The following is an 18,787-nucleotide window of genomic DNA, read 5'->3' as shown; positions in this document are numbered from 1 at the left end:
GTCAGTATATTCATGTTTTCATATATTTACTACTTGGAAAGGACATCTCCTTTTTTAACTCATTCTCTCCGCATGCCGCCCCCTTCCTACTACCTAGCTCCTTCCTCCTCACACCTGGCCCTCACCCAAATGTCTCTTCTGCTTCCACAAGATTAAGTACTGGGTGTCAGAACTAAAGCTGGTTGGAATTTTTTTTCCTGCCAAAAATAGCCAGGGGACATGTTTGTCAGCATTTTCAGCAAAATTTTTTGACTTTTCTGCTAAAATCCAGAAAACAAAAAGTCGGCCAAAACCAAAAGTTTTCAGGTTTTCTGTTTTCTGACCACCCCCCCCACCCCAAATTTTGATGGCACATTTTCACCCAGCCATAGTCAGAACATTGCTGAACTCGCCTGTATTGCAACACCTCTCTGCAAAAGGCCACCACTGCATTTCTTTGGTAGTTTTTGCCAAATGGCAGTATTAGAAGCTTGCTCGTATTCATTAGAGGCTTGCAGTGATATGCTATCTCAAAGGCCCAGATCCTCAAGGATGTCGAGGCACCTTACTCCTATTGAAATACCTTTTGAGGATCTGGGCCAAACTGACTTACTCAAGGCTACACAGTGTGTCAATAGCACAAACAGGAGTTTCCGGTTTCCGTCCCCTTCCTTAGGCAGCTTGTTCTACTGGACTCTCTTCCATTTTTCTCCAGGTTGGGAGATGTGCAGTGAAAATAAAAATAATAATCTAGACGAGGGGCTGATTTATATCAAAGACATAATCAGATTTTCTACTATACTCCTGTTGATCAGTGTGAACTCTCCCAGGGCCTAGTCACAAGTCCAAGTTAAATGGCAGGAAGGGATGTGCAAACCTTTTACCAAAATGTGCTGGTTCCATTTCGGGCTAATTGATCTTGGGAACAGTTGGCCCCCATAACCGAGGGAACAGAGGGGACCCATTTATTCTGTGTGGCTAGGTCTCACAGAATTAGTTGTAGGCACGAGGCGTTTCTGTAGCTCACGAAGCATCCCTCCATAGATCCTCACATGCACATTCACTCTCTCTCATTCCCTTCCATGTAGTTGGGTTGCAGACTTTTCTACAGCCCTGTGATAGCCTCGTAACACCTCTGCTACTCCCGCTGAGGCATAAAGGAAAGGACTGAATCTCCTGACCTCAGTCCCCAGAGCCACAACGGTCATGTATGAGCAGTCATTAGCCATAGACTCTGCACCTGGTGGGACTCATACTGAGCTACTGGGCCACTACCTGTGAAGTTGTGTCCTTCAGAATGTGTGTTAGCCACTGCAAAGTCCGGCCAGGCCACAAAGCTGGGCCAAACTCTGAGATGTCAACACACTGGGGCTGGTTCTTTAGCCACTAGAGCCTCCACTTCTTATAGTGATACCAAAGTAATGAACAACATGAACCTTAACAGATCTTTGAGAGAAGCGACAATTTGCCTTTTTTTTGGTCCTTGTTCTGAAACTAATGTTCTGCTCTGTGTGTGACTCTAAGGATTCAATTTTCTTTAAGACAGGCCTAAAATGGACAAAAATCACTAAACAGTCTCCAAGAAAGCTTTAAGCCTTCTTTACTTTGTGGATTGCCTGTCCCTGGTAACATTCCTCCCTCCCCATTTTAATTTGTAATGATAAATGTCCTTGCAATAATAAATTCATAATAGATGCTTGTTTATCCCTTCAAGGCCTGTCCTTGCCGCTTTCATTAGCATTTCAGGATATTTATGACTTTGTGAATGACTGAAAATCTGCAATTTGTCATTAGGGATTAAGAAACATCCTTCTCTCACTTAGGGCGGAAGCTGAGCTTTGGCCTTGGAGAGACAGAACCACCTCTGGGCTTCTTAGACAAAAACAAAGCCAGACAGTGCCCAGATTTACTGCGGCAAGTGGCTCTTCGCTACTCAGATGTCTTTGCTAATGTGTCATCTGCTGTTGCTGGTAGGGTTCAATGTTTAGGCTTGACCAACTGTAGGGACCATAAAATCCTCTGTTGTGCAGGAGCAAGAAAGAATGGGGTGGGACAGGGAGGAGAAGGGAGAGGAATGTAAGTGTTTCCATTTCCCAGTTCAAACAATAACAGTGTTTAAAAGTAAAATCGGAATTTTTTTCACATACACACAAATGTGTCAGTTCAAGGAAATATTATATTTCAATTTGTCATTGTGGTTCTGCTGCACTGAGTCACTCTCAACTTCAGAGCACACGAAGCCAACAGAATCTAGAAGGCTCAAAAGGCAAGTTTATCACCTACTTAATGAAGGAAGAAGTACTCAGGCACTTAAAAAATAAAAACAATCAAAGGAGCTTTTCACGAGCTAAGCCACTCTAGGGAAAATCAAAGGGGGGGATGTTAATTGGTTTGCGCAGCGAGATATTTTCAGCTTTGAAAAAATTCAGCCATTCAGTGGTACTTTCTTTCTGCAGGTTGACGAAGTGAAAAAACTAAGAAACTGCTTTCAAGCATTGAAGATACCAGGCCAGGATGAACACGAAGGACACAAAAGTGACAGAAGGAGGTCTCAATGTCACACTTACCATACGTCTTCTCATGCACGGCAAGGTGATGCACATAACACTGTAACAGCGGTTGTCTTTTTATTTATCTATGTGTCTGTGGTTGCATTAAAGTCTGGCAGTTACATTTACATTTACAGAGGCCCTGGTCCTGCTCAAGTTTAAGTCAAGGCCCAAAGACCTGTCCCTGATTCAGCAATGTGATACCGCTCATGCTGAACTTAAGCATATATTTAATTCCATTCCTGTTCAGCACAGCACTTACGCCCATGGTTAAGTGTGTAAATCAGGGTCTCTAACAGGCCAGTTCGGGGCCAGAGTGGCAATATCAGTGTTGTGACAGCTTCACAATTCTATAACGCAGGGACTGCGAGCAGTTACATATCAAACCCTAGTTTCCAATACATTGTTAGTCTCTTAATACAGAAGTGTGCTGCTGTAAATTCAAACTTGTTTCTCGGGTTCTCGCCCTGAGAGCATGTTTATTGGCAACATTTGGCAAAAGCAGCTTGTGTGTTTTCATGTTTGGGGAGCATCTGTACAGTGCTGGCCTCAGGCAGCTCGCCTTTAGCAAGGAAACAGTGAAAATAGATATAGATTAAATATTTTTTGGAAATATCTCGCTCTTATATATAACGTTTCTTTTGATTTATAATGCATAAAAATGCTTTCTCGGGCACTAGGCAGCTGTGTTGTATATGAAAAATATAATTACATTAAAACAAAATACAGCAGCTACTTCTCACCACCCCCTATACCAGAAAATAACTGATAGAGACATTCAAAACCCATAAAATATCCTCCTAACACAAATACCAGACTGTTTTATGCCCCCGTATAAACTGGATTTATGTATGTGCAGGTCTGTATTTGTGTATAACACACAGAAACTATGTTAAAAGAATGTTAAGATTGCAAAGTCAAGCACTCAAAAGTTAGAAGATGGGAGAATTAAGGTTGCCCGTGCAATCTTAACTCAGCCCCTTTGTGCATATGCATTACGATACAGGTTTTAGTTACATGATCACATCCTATTTTTTCCACAGGATCCCTGCCTCCTTCAGTGCACAGGATAGACCTGCTCTGGGGATGAATCAGGGTTGCACAGTGAAGGAGGCTGTTGTCTGTAGGATTCCTGGCTCATATGTTGAGGAAGTTGGAAGACATGTAGGAAGTTAGGTAAGGGATTGCAGGAAGGGAAAGGATGGTCTCATGGTTAAGGCAGTTGAATGCTGCAGTGGAAAATTGGGTCCTATCCCTACCCCTGCCACAGAGTTCCTATGTGATGCTGGACAAGTAACTTGAAGCAAACTTTTCACAGGCAATCACTAATCATTTTCTGGGTGCCTGACTTAAGATCCTGGGGCCTAAATTTGCAGCAGTGCAGAGCACTGAAGTCAATGAGAGCAATGCTTTGAACATATAAATTCCGAGCTTATAATGCTCGGTACTCTGAAAATTACCCAAAATTAGTGGATACTTTTGGCTTTAATCTCTGTGCTTCAGTTCCCCATCTGTACAATGGGGATAATAATATCTCCTCTCACTGAGCTGTTGGGGAAATAAATTAATTAGTGTATGTGAAGCAATCAGATACTGTAGAGATGAGCAGCATAGAAAAGCCCAGTAGGAAAGTAATAATTATGTCTTCAAATCAGGGTTTGAATAGTGTGCAATGAATAAAGCGCAGGGCTACACATTAAAAAACAAGGTGAAGACAAGAAGAATCAATTGCCTAGGGAGGTTGTTGAATCTCCGTCACTGGAGGTTTTTAAGAGCAGGCTGTCAGGGATGGTCTAGATAATACTTAGTCCTGCCTTGAGTGCAAGGGAATGGACTAGAAGTCCTTTCAAGGTCCTTTCCAATCCTGTGATTCTATGAGTCTATTAAAATATTAAGTAACTGTGGTCCACTCTGTGTACTACATGATACGGGGTCCTGTGGAAAAAATAGCTTGTGATTATGTAATTAAAGACTGTATCATGATGCATCCGCAGAAGGGGGGCAAATTAAGGTTACATGGACAACCTTAGTTCTGGCATTTCCATACTTCTAAGTGCTTGACTTTACAACCTTAATAATTTCCTTTTAAGTTAGTTTGTGTGTGTAATTTTCTAGGCTTTTAAAATAAGAAAACAGAAGAACAAATGTTCTGTCATGTGATGTTATATATACCCACATGGATCATCAGCAGGGCTGGAACCTTTAGATCTACCACACAGACCTCTGACACTTGAGTTATCGGCATAACTGGCAGCAGTAGTAGGATGTCATTCTCTCTTTGGACCAGCACAAGAGGGGGATGAGACAGATTGCCAGTGGGTTTCAGAGATCTTTGCTGACAGCAGAAAAATGCTGAGACTCAGGAAACTTGGTTTCCATCCCACGCTCTGGAGGGGAGTGTGCGCTAGTGGGCACAGACTCTTCTGCTAACTCCCCTCAGATTCACTCACCTCCTCCCTGCCCCCATTCCACCCCAACACCACACTGGTTCCTATATCCAGTCTCTTTGTCCAGCCAATCCCAGTCAGTTTCTCATCTCCTGCCCTCTAGTTCTAGTCTGACCAGAGTCCTTATCCAAATTTACTTCTTTCCCTCCCTCTTGGTCAAGCGGCATTCCAATCAGATGGCTTCCTCCTCTGTGCTGCCTGGGTGACAACAAGGGGTCATTGAAGATCCATGAGAGACAGGCTCTCCCTGCTCTCAGTTCCAGTGTCTGGCCCAACTGTGGCCTGGAGCAGCAATGACAGGGAAAGTCCAGATTCAGCCATGAAGCCTGGACTGGAAGGAGAATGCTCAGTAGCTCGCTGAGAAAGATGCAATGCACAGTCTGGACCTGTGACAGGCTGGAACATCCTCAGTGAGGATGGTGTCTTCAGAAATCTTAGCTGTTAAAAATCAAAGTCATTACTGAGCATGTGCTAACTGATTTTTCAGAGAGATTTATAACTTGGCCAAATGTGGGCAGATTTTTCACAGGAGCAGTAAAAGGCATATCCCGACATAAATGCCACCACCTGCCAAATTTCATGTCCCTTCTCCAAAGCATGCTGGCCCTAGATCTCATCAAAGAAAGGGTCACCAGCATTTTTTTAGTAATGAACTGCCTATTTTTCCCTAGCCTTTTTCCTTAGAAGTGGCAGAACCATTTTGGCTGAAAATTTTCAGGAAGTTTCAGCCAAACTTGCACCTGACATGTAAAATTTCAACCCAAATGGTTTACGTTTGGCAAAGTTATAAGCAACTGAAAATAGGGTCTTATAATGGGAAGTACCAGGCAAACAAATGGTGGGTGGGTGTGTCTATGTGTGTCTGTGTAAAAACCTAGTATTTGGTTCTGAGGGCTCCATCCTGCAAGGTGCTGGCCCTGATCCAGCACAGCACTTAAATGCACGTTTAACTTCACGCCTCTGATTAGTCCCACTGGCTTCAGTTAAGCTACTTTTGGCTTACATGCATTTCTGCATCACGCCAGAAAGCTACACTGCTCTCAGAATCAAGCCCTTTATGTAACTCAATAAGTATCAGTCATTTTCAGGACATTTTAGTTAAACTGTTTTTTAAACTAGCATAAAGCAATCAGAAAGGAAATTAGAAGTTAAATTTTCTGTGTTGAATGTAGTAAATTGGGTGCACAACTACAGTTAACAGTAAATGCGTGTTATGTATCTAATCTTCAATTAACATGTAGCCCTGAGAGTTTAAATTAAACCCATAAAAGCAAGGAAATTCAAAGTTAAAGTGGAAATATACCGTACATCCTCAGTTAACAAGGCACAATGGGTGTGCCCTTTACTACAATATGCTCTAATAATGTGCCCTATTGCACCTAAGTATTGCAAAGAATGTATGAAATTAGAATTTATTTTTGTATATTAAACTCAGGCCCTCACATTTACTTTGATGACATCTTTGTGATTTAAAAATGCTAATATCAATCCCGGAGTTATCATTCTGAGAGCTGTGAGTGGCTCTGAAATAGAGCAAGAAATATGCTTCCACACGGTTTCTTAAGATTTGCTGTGGTAATGGCATCACTGAAAATTGCTGCACTCTAATTAGCATTCCCAGACAAAATACTTAACGGGGCCAGCATTCAGGTTGTAAATAAGGGTTCATAACTTACAGGCAAAAGGGGAGAACTAAAGGACATTGTTAAAAATCGTAGCATGTCCTGGTTTTCCAATTTTATTAGTAAAATAAATATATTTTTTAAAGTTGAAATGTATGGAAATCCATCTTTAACTCTGTCCCTATAATTGTGTTACCTTTTGAACTCCTACATTAGGAGGTTAATATGCTTGTGACATCTGCATTGTTTTTCACAAATAGCCATCTTACACTACACTTGTCTACACTTAACTGCACCGCTGTAGCGCTTAGTGAAGCCGCTACCTGTACCGACAGGAGACCTTCTCCAGTCAGCGTAGGTACTCCACCTCCCCAAGAGGCAGTAGCTATGTTGACAGGAGAAGCCCTCTAGTCAACATACTGCTGTTTACACATCCCTGAGTGATGTAGTTATACTAACGTACGTTTGTAGTGTAGACCAAGGCTATGTAAGATTAATTAGCTCAGCTGTAAACCCTGGTGGCTTTGGACATTTTAAACACATATACTTGGGTAGTTTGCATATGGACTTTAAGTGGAGGATGACTTCTTTAACCATGTCCGCTGCACATTATGTAGCATAATACACATTGCTGAACTCCAAAGGGAAGATGTCCACAGACACCAGGAGGCTAACCATTTTGCAGCATAGAAGGTTAATATCGCAAAAACAAATTCCACTAGCTGGCATGAGGGAAGTAATGCTGTACAGGGAGCTGGTTAGATCTTCAGTGTGTGTATATAACATGCAAGAGATAGGGGCGGCCTGATTTTCATCTCATCACTAGATTAAATGAGAAAAAACTCCATTGAAGTCAGTGGCGTCACAGCAGTGTGAAACCCCTCTGAGTAAGATCAGGACAAGATGTTTCTACTGCTGTCTTATCAAGGGATGGTGAATCAGAATCAGAGGACAGTCTCTGGTCTTTCATGGAGGTGGTTGTACATGTCTTATATTAAAGATGATAGAAAGTAGAGGCGTATAGAGCGTATATTGTCAATGAGAAAGATTTTCTGTATTCAGGCATAAGGCTCATGTTCCATGAAGTTCAGCAGAGATGGGGCAGGGAAAATGGGGACAGAATTAAGGTTGTTTAGAATACCCTAATGCTCCATTTCCCTATTTCAGATATTTGAATTGTATATAGTTTTCAACATTTGTTCTATAAAACTATGATGTTCTTTCAAGCTCCTCCCCCAGTAAGGAGCCTGTGTATTCACAACTATAATTTTATCTTACCTACATTTTGTGTCTGGGAATTTCCTTAGTTTTTTTTTTTAATGTTTTTGGTTTCCACTTTTGTGAAGTATTGATGTGGTGTGAGCCCCCGCCTGAGTCCTTCCCCGGCTCACAAGCTGTGCCAGAATCCCCAGCCAGTATATAAAATATCCCAGCAGCACCAGCTATGTCAGTTGCTAACTACTCCACTTCTTGGGGCTCTGCCATACTTGGATGCCCAATTTTTTCAATCTTCCCTCATATGTCATGTTTTCTAGACCTTTAATCATTCTTGTTGCTCTTCTCTGGACTTTTTCCAATTTGTCCACATCTTTCCTTAAATGTGGCACCCAAAAGTGGACATAAAACTCCAGTGGAGGCCTAATCAGTGCGGAGTAGAGCAGAAGAATTACTTCTTGTGTCTTGCTTACAACACTCCTGGTAATACATCCCAGAATGATGTTCACGTTTTTTGCAACAGTGTTACACTGTTCACTCATACTTAGCTTGTGATCCACTATGACCCCCAGATCCTTTCTGAATACTCCTTCCTAGCAATTACTTCCCATTTTGTATGTGTGCAATTGATTATTCCTTCATAAATGGAGTACTTTGCATTTGTCCTTATTGAATTTTATCCTATTTTCTTCAGACCATTTCTCCAGTTTGTCCAAATCATTTTGAATTTTAATCCTATCCTCCAAAGCACTTGCAAGCTCTCCAGCTTGTTATCATCTGCAAACTTTGTAAGTGTATTTTCTATGTATTATCTAAATTATTGATGAAGATATTGAACAGAACTGGACCCAGAACTGATCACTGCAGGACCCCATTCAATATGCCCTTCCAGCTTTACTGTGAACCACTGATAACTAATCTCTAGGAACGGTTTTCCAACCAGTTATGCACCCACCTTATAGTAATTCCAACTAGATTGTATTTCCCTAGTTTGTTTATCAGAAGGTCACACAAGACAGTATCAAAAGCCTTACTAAAATCAAGCTATACCATATCTACTGCTTCCCCCCTAGCCACAAGGCTTGTTACCCTTTAAAGGAAAGTGATCAGGTTGGCTTGACACGATTTGTTCTTGACAAATCCAGACTGACTGCTACTTATCACCTTATTATCTTCTAGGTGTTTGCAAACTGATTGCTTAATTATTTGCTCCATTATCTTACTGAAGTATCCTTGCTGGCCATCTCAGCATGGAGACTAAAGTTTGAATGGGCCCAGAAATTAAATCACCTTTCCCCTTCTAAAGGTGGAACTTTCAGGCCAGGCTGGGGTAGGATGGCAGTGTTATTGTTGCACTGCTATTACCCGTTCCTGTTTTGTGGATAAAGAGAGGACATCAGTTTCCATTACTGTCAAGATAGCACCTATCACCAGCATTAAATTAACATTTTTGGAAAGGACTTATACTATGCAAATATAGAGTGCGTGTGCGTGTGCCATCCCCAATTGGCATCAACTGGATACATTGTTAAAGTGCCAAAAGAGCTGTTCCCTTTTTTTTTTGTCAAAAATCAACTTTTCATAATTGCCCGTAAAATAGATTAGGGTGGGTTCTTTGGAGCTTTTGATATTTCGCTTTCATTTTCCTGTTCACATTTTGGAAAATGTGTATTCTCATTAATTTTGGAAGGCAGATTTTCTTGCCTAATGCCAACAGTAATGAGGCCAAGCACTGCAGTGTTGTAAAGGCTTTCCCATGCAGCTCTGCCAATACCCTGCAGAACTAGCTCTGTTCCAATTCTGAGCATCATGTGCCCAAACTAAAAGGACTCCTAGGAAGCATTTACACTGTACTGGAGAATTATTACATGACTTTAAAATGGTTTGGACTTGTACACAGACAGTGTTAACAGGCTGTCTGAAACCCTGAAGATTCGCCATGAAGGGCTGAATTCAGATGTGTATGGCATCAGCAGAAGGGTGTTGGATTTCAGGAAAGCAATTTAGGAGAGGTTTAAAAATCAAGTGTATAATGTGGAATAGGAGGAAATATTCAAATCTGCCCGTCTGGAACAAGGCTAAGGCAACCTAAAAGACACTTTAAATAAGGCCAAGCAGGCTTCAATTCTTCTGTAAAAGAAGAATGTAAGAAACAAGAAGAGACTTGTGTGATTTCATAAGGGATTGCACAAAGATCTGAGGTGAAAAAGAAACCAAGCTATACTGGGAATAGCAAAGTGTGCAGAAAACCAAACAAGCATACAGGGAGTCAGTTAAAGCCTGAAGGGAAAAAGTTAAAGATTGCAAAAATAAAAACCAGAATGAATTAATATAAGCCAGATGGCGTGAGAAGAACAAGAAGAGCATTTACCAATAGAGAGGGGGTACAGACGGGAAAGAAAAATTGGAGATAAAGTAGGCCTGTTGTTACTAAATGATATGGGTTAACATAAGAACATAAGAATGGCCATACTGGGTCAGACTAAGGGTCCATCCAGCCCAACATCCTGTCTGCCGACAGTGGCCAATGCCAGGTGCCCCAGGGGGAGTGAATCTAACAGGCAATTGATCTCTCTGCTGCCATCCATCTCACCCTCTGACAAACAGAGGCTAGGGACACCATTCCTTACCCATCCTGGCTAATAGCCATTATTGGACTTAACCTCCATGAATTTATCTAGTTCTCTTTTAAACCCTGTTATAGTCCTAGCCTTCACAACCTCCTCAGGCAAGGAGTTCCACAGGTTGACTGTGCACTGTGTGAAGAACTTCCTTTTATTTGTTTTAAACTTGCTGCCCATTCATTTCATTTGGTGGGCCCTAGTTCTTATATTATGGGAACAAGTAAATAACTTTTCCTTATTCACTTTCTCTACATCACTCATAATTGTATATACCTCTATCATATCCCCCCTTAGTCACCTCTTTTCCAAGCTGAAAAGTCCTAGCCTCTTTCATCTCTTCTCATATGGGACCCGTTCCAAACCCCTAATCATTTTAGTGCCCTTCTCTGACCCTTTTCTAATGCCAGTATATCTTTTTTGAGATGAGGAGACCACATCTATATGCAGTATTCAAGATGTAGGCGTACCATGGATTTATATAAGGGCAATAAGATATTCTCCGTCTTATTCTCTATCCCTTTTTTAATGATTCCTAACATCCTGGTTTTTGACCGCCACTGCACACTGTGTGGACATCTTCAGAGAACTATCCCCAATGACTCCAAGATCTCTTTCCTGATTAGTTGTAGCTAAATTAGTCCTCATCATATTGTATGTATAGTTGGGGAAAGATTAGAACAACAGAAATGAGTTTGATTGCAACACGGTGACATTATAGTCAAAAATATGAGTGGATTTTTGGGCTGCATCTACAGAGTCATCTGGTCAATGGACGGGGAGGCAATAGGTACCTCTCTCTATGGCTCTGGCGAAAACATACCTGGAATATTGTACTCAGTTCTAGGTACTAGATCACGGGCAAGATGTTGGAAAATGGGAGGGAGCTCAAAGAAAAGCAAGAAAAAAAATAGGTGGCTGGAGAGATTGGGAAGAGAAATGTAAAGAGCTAATAGCTTTGTTAAGTTATGATGAGAGAGAAAATAAGTTTGCAAATCTATGAAGAAAATAAACACCAAGAAGGGAATGTGATTTATTTTGAGTGGTACAAGGAATTAGAACTAGAAATAATGGGGTAAAATAATAAGTAATTGTTACAATAAAGGCTAAAGAAAAAGGAATTTTAGCCTAAACACTAGGGGAAACTGCCTGGCAGTGAGAGTTATTAGGCTGTGAAACAGTCTCCTCAGGGAAGTGTTGGAAGCGCCATTGCTTGGAATATTTAAAACAAAGCTGGATAAAATACAAGCAAATGTACTATAGGGAACAATCCTCCATTAGCAGGGGAAAATATCTGATGATCTAACAGGGCTTTTCGCCCTCTGACTGTTTGACGGGGTGAAACATTCCAACTCTAGCCTCATAGTCACAGTATCAGTAAATTAGACAAGTGTACTTAGCAGCCACATTTTCGACTGTGGCCATTGATTTTAATTGTCTCAGTTTTTGGGTGCCCCCCCTTTAGATACCCTGGACCTTCCTAGTGGTGCTAAGCACCCTCAATAGCACTGATGTCAGCTAGAGTTGTGGGTGCTCAGCGCCTCTGAAAAAAGAGACCTACTGTGTCCCAGCAGGGCACACTTAACATCAGTGGCCGTCATTCTTCACAACCAAATGTTCTACAGTTGATTTTTTTCATTACTATACTACTCACCCACACTTAAAGACACTAATACAGGCAAGGTAAAAAACAGAGAGAATATCTCTCACTTTCATTCATTATACACAGCACAGTCTTGCCTTCATGGACTTTTTTTTTTTTAACAGCAGAATAACCTGGAGCCTCTTTTTCCACATGTGTCTATATAATCCGTCCCTGACAGGTCTGTAAAACAACATATCACCAGCTCCTCTGCTATCATGAAACAAATAACCTCCTCTAATTGTTATCCATTTCATGTTAATATATAACGTAAAAGAAAGCGTCTTTGAGAGTTGGCTTCTCAGCAAGTTAATCCAAGGAGGAAAAATGCCACTGTTCGTTCTGTACTTTCTATTTCTTGTCAACACTGGCAAGGTATTTATGATTGATTGATTATGCACTTAATTTCAGTGACAGCCCAGAGTCCCTTACTACTTTGCCAGTCTGACAAAAGGAAGTGATTCATTGGAAGAGTGTTAGCAATCAAGACATTTTCTTATTGTCAGTGGGTGCTGCACCTTCCAACAAATAAACCACATGACAAAAATTTCTTGTATCTGGCAAGCATGGTATTCTGATCAGTCCACAGATGCAATGAATTGATATAAGCAGAAGGCCCTGTTTTCATTGCTACTGATTTCGTACAGTGGGCAGGCACAGGGACTGTCAGCACTAGTACCACCAGCACTGGAAGGAAGATAGCAGAAGGTTGCAGTAGATAATTGTGGTGAAATTTTATACAAATTACTAGCCTGCTAGCCAAATAGAAGTAGGATGTGTTATAAAAGCTTCTGCAACACAAAAGGATGGAATACGTAGTGTCTTCTCTTTCAGAATGGCCATAACGTAAGTGCCAGTGAGCTGTAGAAACTGATGAAGGTGCTCAAGCATATGCCTCACTTTTAGCACAGGAGCAGTCCCACTAAAGACCTTGTTGAATTGGGGTCTTAAGCATCAGATGTTGAATACATAAACATGGATCACCAGTTAACGTGACTGACTCAGTCATTCGTTCTTTCAAGGCAGATGAACTGAGTTATGGCACATGTAATTTACTGTGTCTTTTTTTCAGGTACATTAATAGTTGGCTTCATACACGGCTTAATCCTGATGGCTTTGCTGGTGCAAAATTAATATCAAAGTGCAGCAGTAGCTTTACCTGGGTAATAAGGGAATAAAGGCTTTAGGATGTTGCTTGTCGTTTGTCAAATGCTTTGGGATGAAAGCATAAATGTATGATATTATTGTGACTTTTAAAATGGTTTTCACGTCCATAAATGAATTTAGATTAAGGCTCCTGTCAGATTAGTGTTTCAACAACACTGTAAAGTTGGTGGCAGGATTTTATAACAGAGTGATCGCTGGTTTATTGTGAGGTTGGGGGAGGGCTGTTTTTTACTCCTGAGATTGATGGTGCTATAACAATTATTAAACTGGCAATATTTAGAAAAATGATGGAACTTCGCACATCATGTTAGCAGTCTAAAGGTTACTCTTTATGCCAAGCTTTGTTACCATTTGTTAAGCTTCCTGGTTTTTTTAACATGACTAATTTGTTTTCCTTGCTATGCGGAAGGCATAACTATTAGCTCATTAGAGAAATAGCTTTCTCTCTCATACAGTTTGACTGAGTGTTTCAGAAGCCCAGATTAGTCAATTGCACTGTCAAGATTTCTGTCAATCACTTGGATTGTAAGGAGTTGTTTTTTGTTTTAATTTTCTGTTGCATTAGCAATCGGGTGGCACAGGTAATGCGTTCTGTTTTGTGCTAAGACCCTATGCCTCTGGCTTGCTCATTTGGCATGGAACTCATCCCATATCTAATCCATCATGTGAATTAGGTGTAAAATAATAGTGTGTGTCTACCTCTTAGCATTAAGTAAAACATCCCTCATTTTTAACATTGATTTTCCTTCTGTTGCCCACTGAAATGATGACGGAGTAATTGAAAATTTAAAAAACAGCGTATCCATTATACTTTTCATAGAACAAACCAATGGTTGACAACATTTTCCATTTTCTAGTAACATATGGCTTTATACAAGGTTTGCATCGTGTCATTTTTGTTACATTTTTAACTACTTAGATATAGCTTACTGGTGAGAAGTGTGGTCAAAGGCAAAATGTGAAATACTGTTGACACACTCTGGTCAATTGAGTGGGATTTTCCAAAGTGACTAGATATTTCATGTGCCTCAGCATTTGGGGGCCCAATCTGAGATAACTTGAAAGGCCAGGTGCTCCACACCTTCTAAAAATCAGGCCACTTTGATGGGTTTCAAGATAGGCATTGAAAATCACAGGTACTTTGGGGAAGTGTAGACATCCGTATAAACACTGTTTCAGCTATAGGTTTTGAAAATCAGTGCATGGGGATTGATGGATACAAAGAGAGCATAGGCCCACAAGACAGCCTTTTGCTTATTTATAGACGAAAGAGGGAAAAAATAGTGGTTTAGGATATTTGATCTTATCCCAGATAATGATTCGGTTGATCAGTGAGAAGCAAATGTCATGCTGGTCTGAAAGAGCTGGGTAAGTAGTTACAAAACTTAGCAAATTTTTCAGAAAAGCAAAATGAATCTCACTATTTATGTATAATTCAGGGGGAAAATTTAGGAGGCCAAGGGGGCAGCATCTTTTCACTTCCAAACTTTTTTAAGTGTCAGAAACTGGGTCTGCCATTAGTAGGTAATGTGCATGGCTGTGTGGAGTGCATCACTGGTAGCAGCCTGACACACCACTTTCTATAGGAAATAGTCTCCACAGAGTAGCAGTAATAACTCACAGGCCACAGTGCTATGGACACTGATTCCACACCCCTATTACACTGCATTTAGTCCCTGACAGGCAGCCAAAGGGTGCCTTTTGAAGGCATTATGGGGTGTATTGGAGAAAAGTATACAGGTAAACACTCTACATCATGCCATCCAGAAAGTCTTCCTATGCACTAGGAATATTTGCTCCTGTTGTTTCCAATTGATAGGCGTTTTAATATATGCTGTGCTATATTTTCCAATATGTTAATGAGTAGATAATAGGAAAGTAAATAAATCTGAAATTGACCATATAGAACAAATATATGTACTTAAGTATAGTTTTTGTGTGAGCACTGAAAAATATAGTGGATCAAATTTTCAGTACGTAAAAATATACACGTATGTTATAGGACATCTCAATCAAACACCAAACTGAAATCAATGGGAGTTGCACCCATTTACACCAGAGCTGAATTTGTCACCATGAATCTAGGTATCATAATCAACTAACCACAGCATAATATGTTTCTGCAATAAATAAATTGTAGAAATGTTCTATTAAGGTAAAAAAAAGTCCTCAAAAATCAAGTTGAGCAGAAAAAAAATAATGAAACTTCAACACTATAGAAATAATTTTAGATATTCCAGAAAGCATTATTCGTAGTGACATAAGAATCTATACGAAACAAGCATTGAGCTATATAAGGAGCCATTAAAAGTATGACAAACTAGAAAACCCAATATGAGACCCATTCTCCAAATTAGCTAAAGAACCCCCTGATTTCTGTCTGAGGAAAAAAAAAAGGCTTTCCCCTCAGAATTAAAAATATATGCTGTTTCTGATCTTTATGTGAATTTAGCTTTGCTGGAGAGAAGACTGGTGCTGACAAACCTAGAGCTGTCTATTCATCCCCGAGAAAGAACTTTTTCTTTTGACTTGCTTATATGGTCCAAAAAATATCTGGGAATTTAGGAACTTCATTGTTAAACAGATTTTCCCCCTTTTTTTCAAACATAATCAGCTTCATACATTCCTGGTCAAGATGGGCTACTGGACTGCTAAAAACTAAATAGTAATTTTTACTATTTTAGTAACATAGATATAGATTCATACACTCCTGGAGGTCTATATATATGTACAGATCATTAGATACACTCATACAAGATACTTTACACTTAAGCTAACACAATAAAAAGCAAAATAACACTTATATAAATATATTAGCATATAGGTCCACTCCACACAACATGTAAAATTGTAGTTCCACAGAGCACATAAGAAGCCCATCTGAATACAGGCCAGCACTACATGGGAATGAAGTAGAGTTTCCAAGCAGCTAACAGGAGGGGTAATAAAGAAGAAAACAAAACCAAGAGAGGTAAATTTTGAGAATAAGCCTGAGGAGTTCCAGGTTCAGAGCAGTCAGCATGGAGGCAGACTGGGGTCTTCAAAGCCTTGTTCATCAAGGCATTTCAGCATGTACATAACTTTAAGCATGTGCTTATGTCCCATCAACATGAGTGGGATTTAAACATATGTTGAAGCAGCTTGCTAAATTGGAGCTCCTCCACTCACAGAATATCTGCAGCTGTCTTCAGTGTTGTGGATGTGGCTAAAAGAGCCACAGGCCCTAACTGCTTCATTTTGTCTGTGTATCCATTATTCATTGGCAAGAAAGAACTTCCACAAGGTCCCTGCACCAGTCTTGAATTGTGGAGATGACTTTAGTAGCCCTTTGTCATAAAATGAGCCTTTTTCATGGGAAAAAGGAATGAAAGCCATTTCTTAAATCTGCTCTGGCGGTTGTGATTCAGAACAAATCAGGTGAAAGTACTAGCTGCAGATCAGCTTTCCAGATCAGATTAATCACATCTAACTCTTTTTAACCGGTGGAAGCTGATTTTGGAGGCTAATCACAGAATATGAGTTAGCTTTTCCCTTAGCTGGTCTCATCTCCAACAGTTGTTTTTCACCCTTGGATCAAACCTGTGCAATTAGCACCATGCCCATGGTGTTCATTTTATGGTTATTAGCTTCCATTTTGCTTCCCTACTGCTTGTGTGTGCCTAGTTTAAAACACATGGATGTGATCAGAACTTCCACATCATTCTCCCATTGCATGTTTGAAGGTTTTTTCCTGGACATTTTATACGACTCCACATAGGATTTTAGTAACCTGTTAGCCACCCTAACAATGTCTAACAGCTGATTAGCAATCACTGGTTTGGGAAGCTCTCACTGGAGGGATTGAGAAGGACAGGCCAGCAGTTGTTTATACAATAACTCTTAATCTCACCGTAATCCACTTCTATCCATTACTTGCTGAAAAGAGAAGCGTCTGCCTTCAAAGCGATCACCATTGAACATGAAGGCTGTATCTTCCCAATTTTCCTAGAAGATTGTTCAGCTCAATCAATTCTGAATCTCTTATTCCCCAAAATAAGATCTCTGTATTTACAGTGACAGAATGCTGCATTAGCTCAGGGCTACTTTCGAGGCAGTGGGGCTTTCCCCATGACAGCAGTAAACTCTTGTGTGTCAAGCATATATATATATAATGGACTAAGAGCTCCTATTGATATATATAGCAATAGCAATAGGAGCTCTTAGTCCATTCCTTCTTATAGTGCATATTTGTATGGACTAAAAATGTAGCTAGTGAAATATGGCTGGTCTGTCCTGCCCACCTTTGTCTTCAGAATGAACTTTATAGTGAAATATTGTTTAATTAACATTTCTTCTTTTTGTACTCAGAAATATTCACTTACTGTGGTGTTGTTTTTTCCTGTTCCAGGAGGTTGGGAGCATTATTGGAAAGGTCAGTAATTTACTTTAAGAATTTTTTTTAAAATTCATGTCTCTGTATTCTATATCAATTGACCATTGCAGTGAGGACTAATTTTTCCCCATTTATTTAACAGAAAGGGGAGACAGTTAAGAAGATGAGGGAGGAGGTAAGAGATGCACTTTGATGTCTTTATTTCTTTGTGTCAGAGAAGAGAATAACTAGATTGTATGGAACAGCAGTGCCACCTAGTGGCTGGAAAGAGTAATGCCAACTATTTATTATTATATGTGGTGGTGTTTTAATACATAAATGTACAGGCCAAAATTAAACAGTTTTTCTTAATATAAGTTTCCCATAAAGCTGTCTCAGTTTTTTTGTCTCCTTTAAAGGAAATTAAAGGGGATAATTTCTACAGCACTGTGCCTGTAACCCTATTGTCTCAGAGCTTATTTAGTCAGTAGGGTTCTGCGGGTATGTCTACACTACCGGCCGGATTGGCGGGCAGCGATCAATCCAGTGGGGGTCGATTTATTGCATCTAGTATAGATGTGATAAATTGACCCCCGAGCGCTCTCCCGTCGACTCCTGTACTCCAGCTCAGCGAGAGGCACAGGCAGTCGACAGGGGAGCGGCATCAGTCGACTCACCGCAGTGAAGACACCACGGTAAGTCGATCTAAGTACGTTGACTTCAGCTACGTAGCTGAAGTTGCATAATTTAGATCGATCCTCCCCCCTCCCCAGTGTAGACCAGGCCTAAGTGTCACAGAAACTCTTAAGAGTCTATTCTCCCATTGACTCACATTCATAACTCCTGGGCCTGGTCCCAGATTGAGGAGTTTGGCTACAGAGCTAAATTTTCCAAAGTTTAGGATTAGGGGTGGGTGTTGAATCCAGGGATTTGGATTGACACATTATAGAGGGTGGGGGCCAGCCAAAAAATCTGGATCTCTCTCAGAACTGGAGTGATCATATGGTACAGGCTCACCTCTAACCACTCCCTTTGTCAACACTTGGCGATATGAAGATAGACCTGCAAACTGGAGACATCATACGTTTGTAAAGATGCAAGAAAGGCACCTTTCCCCCATTCCTGGAGTTTGGATTTATAAACAAAAAGATTAATTCAAAGCTGAAATTGCATAAATCTCACTCAAAATCAACT

At 40.4% G+C, this 18,787-nt stretch overlaps 1 protein-coding gene across 16 annotated transcripts in view; it reads left to right on the top strand.

Moving 5' to 3' along the window:
• The window catches only part of LOC123362924 (poly(rC)-binding protein 3-like), a 752,406-nt gene that overhangs the window by 667,608 nt on the left and 66,011 nt on the right, over nucleotides 1-18,787 (top strand). For 11 of the 16 annotated variants that reach the window (XM_045003489.1, XM_045003479.1, XM_045003476.1 and 8 more), the window contains 3 exons: nucleotides 2,436-2,571; nucleotides 17,630-17,653; nucleotides 17,757-17,789. In XM_045003489.1, coding sequence (XP_044859424.1) covers nucleotides 2,494-2,571; nucleotides 17,630-17,653; nucleotides 17,757-17,789 — 135 coding nt within the window. In that variant the 5' untranslated portion in view covers nucleotides 2,436-2,493. Of the gene's footprint in view, nucleotides 1-2,435; nucleotides 2,572-17,589; nucleotides 17,654-17,756; nucleotides 17,790-18,787 lie in introns of all 16 variants that reach the window. The other 5 variants (XM_045003483.1, XM_045003485.1, XM_045003484.1 and 2 more) reach the window with 1 other exon arrangement.

This window comes from Mauremys mutica, chromosome 2 (assembly GCF_020497125.1).
Source record: "Mauremys mutica isolate MM-2020 ecotype Southern chromosome 2, ASM2049712v1, whole genome shotgun sequence".
NCBI classification, from domain to species: Eukaryota; Metazoa; Chordata; order Testudines; family Geoemydidae; genus Mauremys; species Mauremys mutica.
This window is presented reverse-complemented; position numbering and strand designations above follow the sequence as displayed.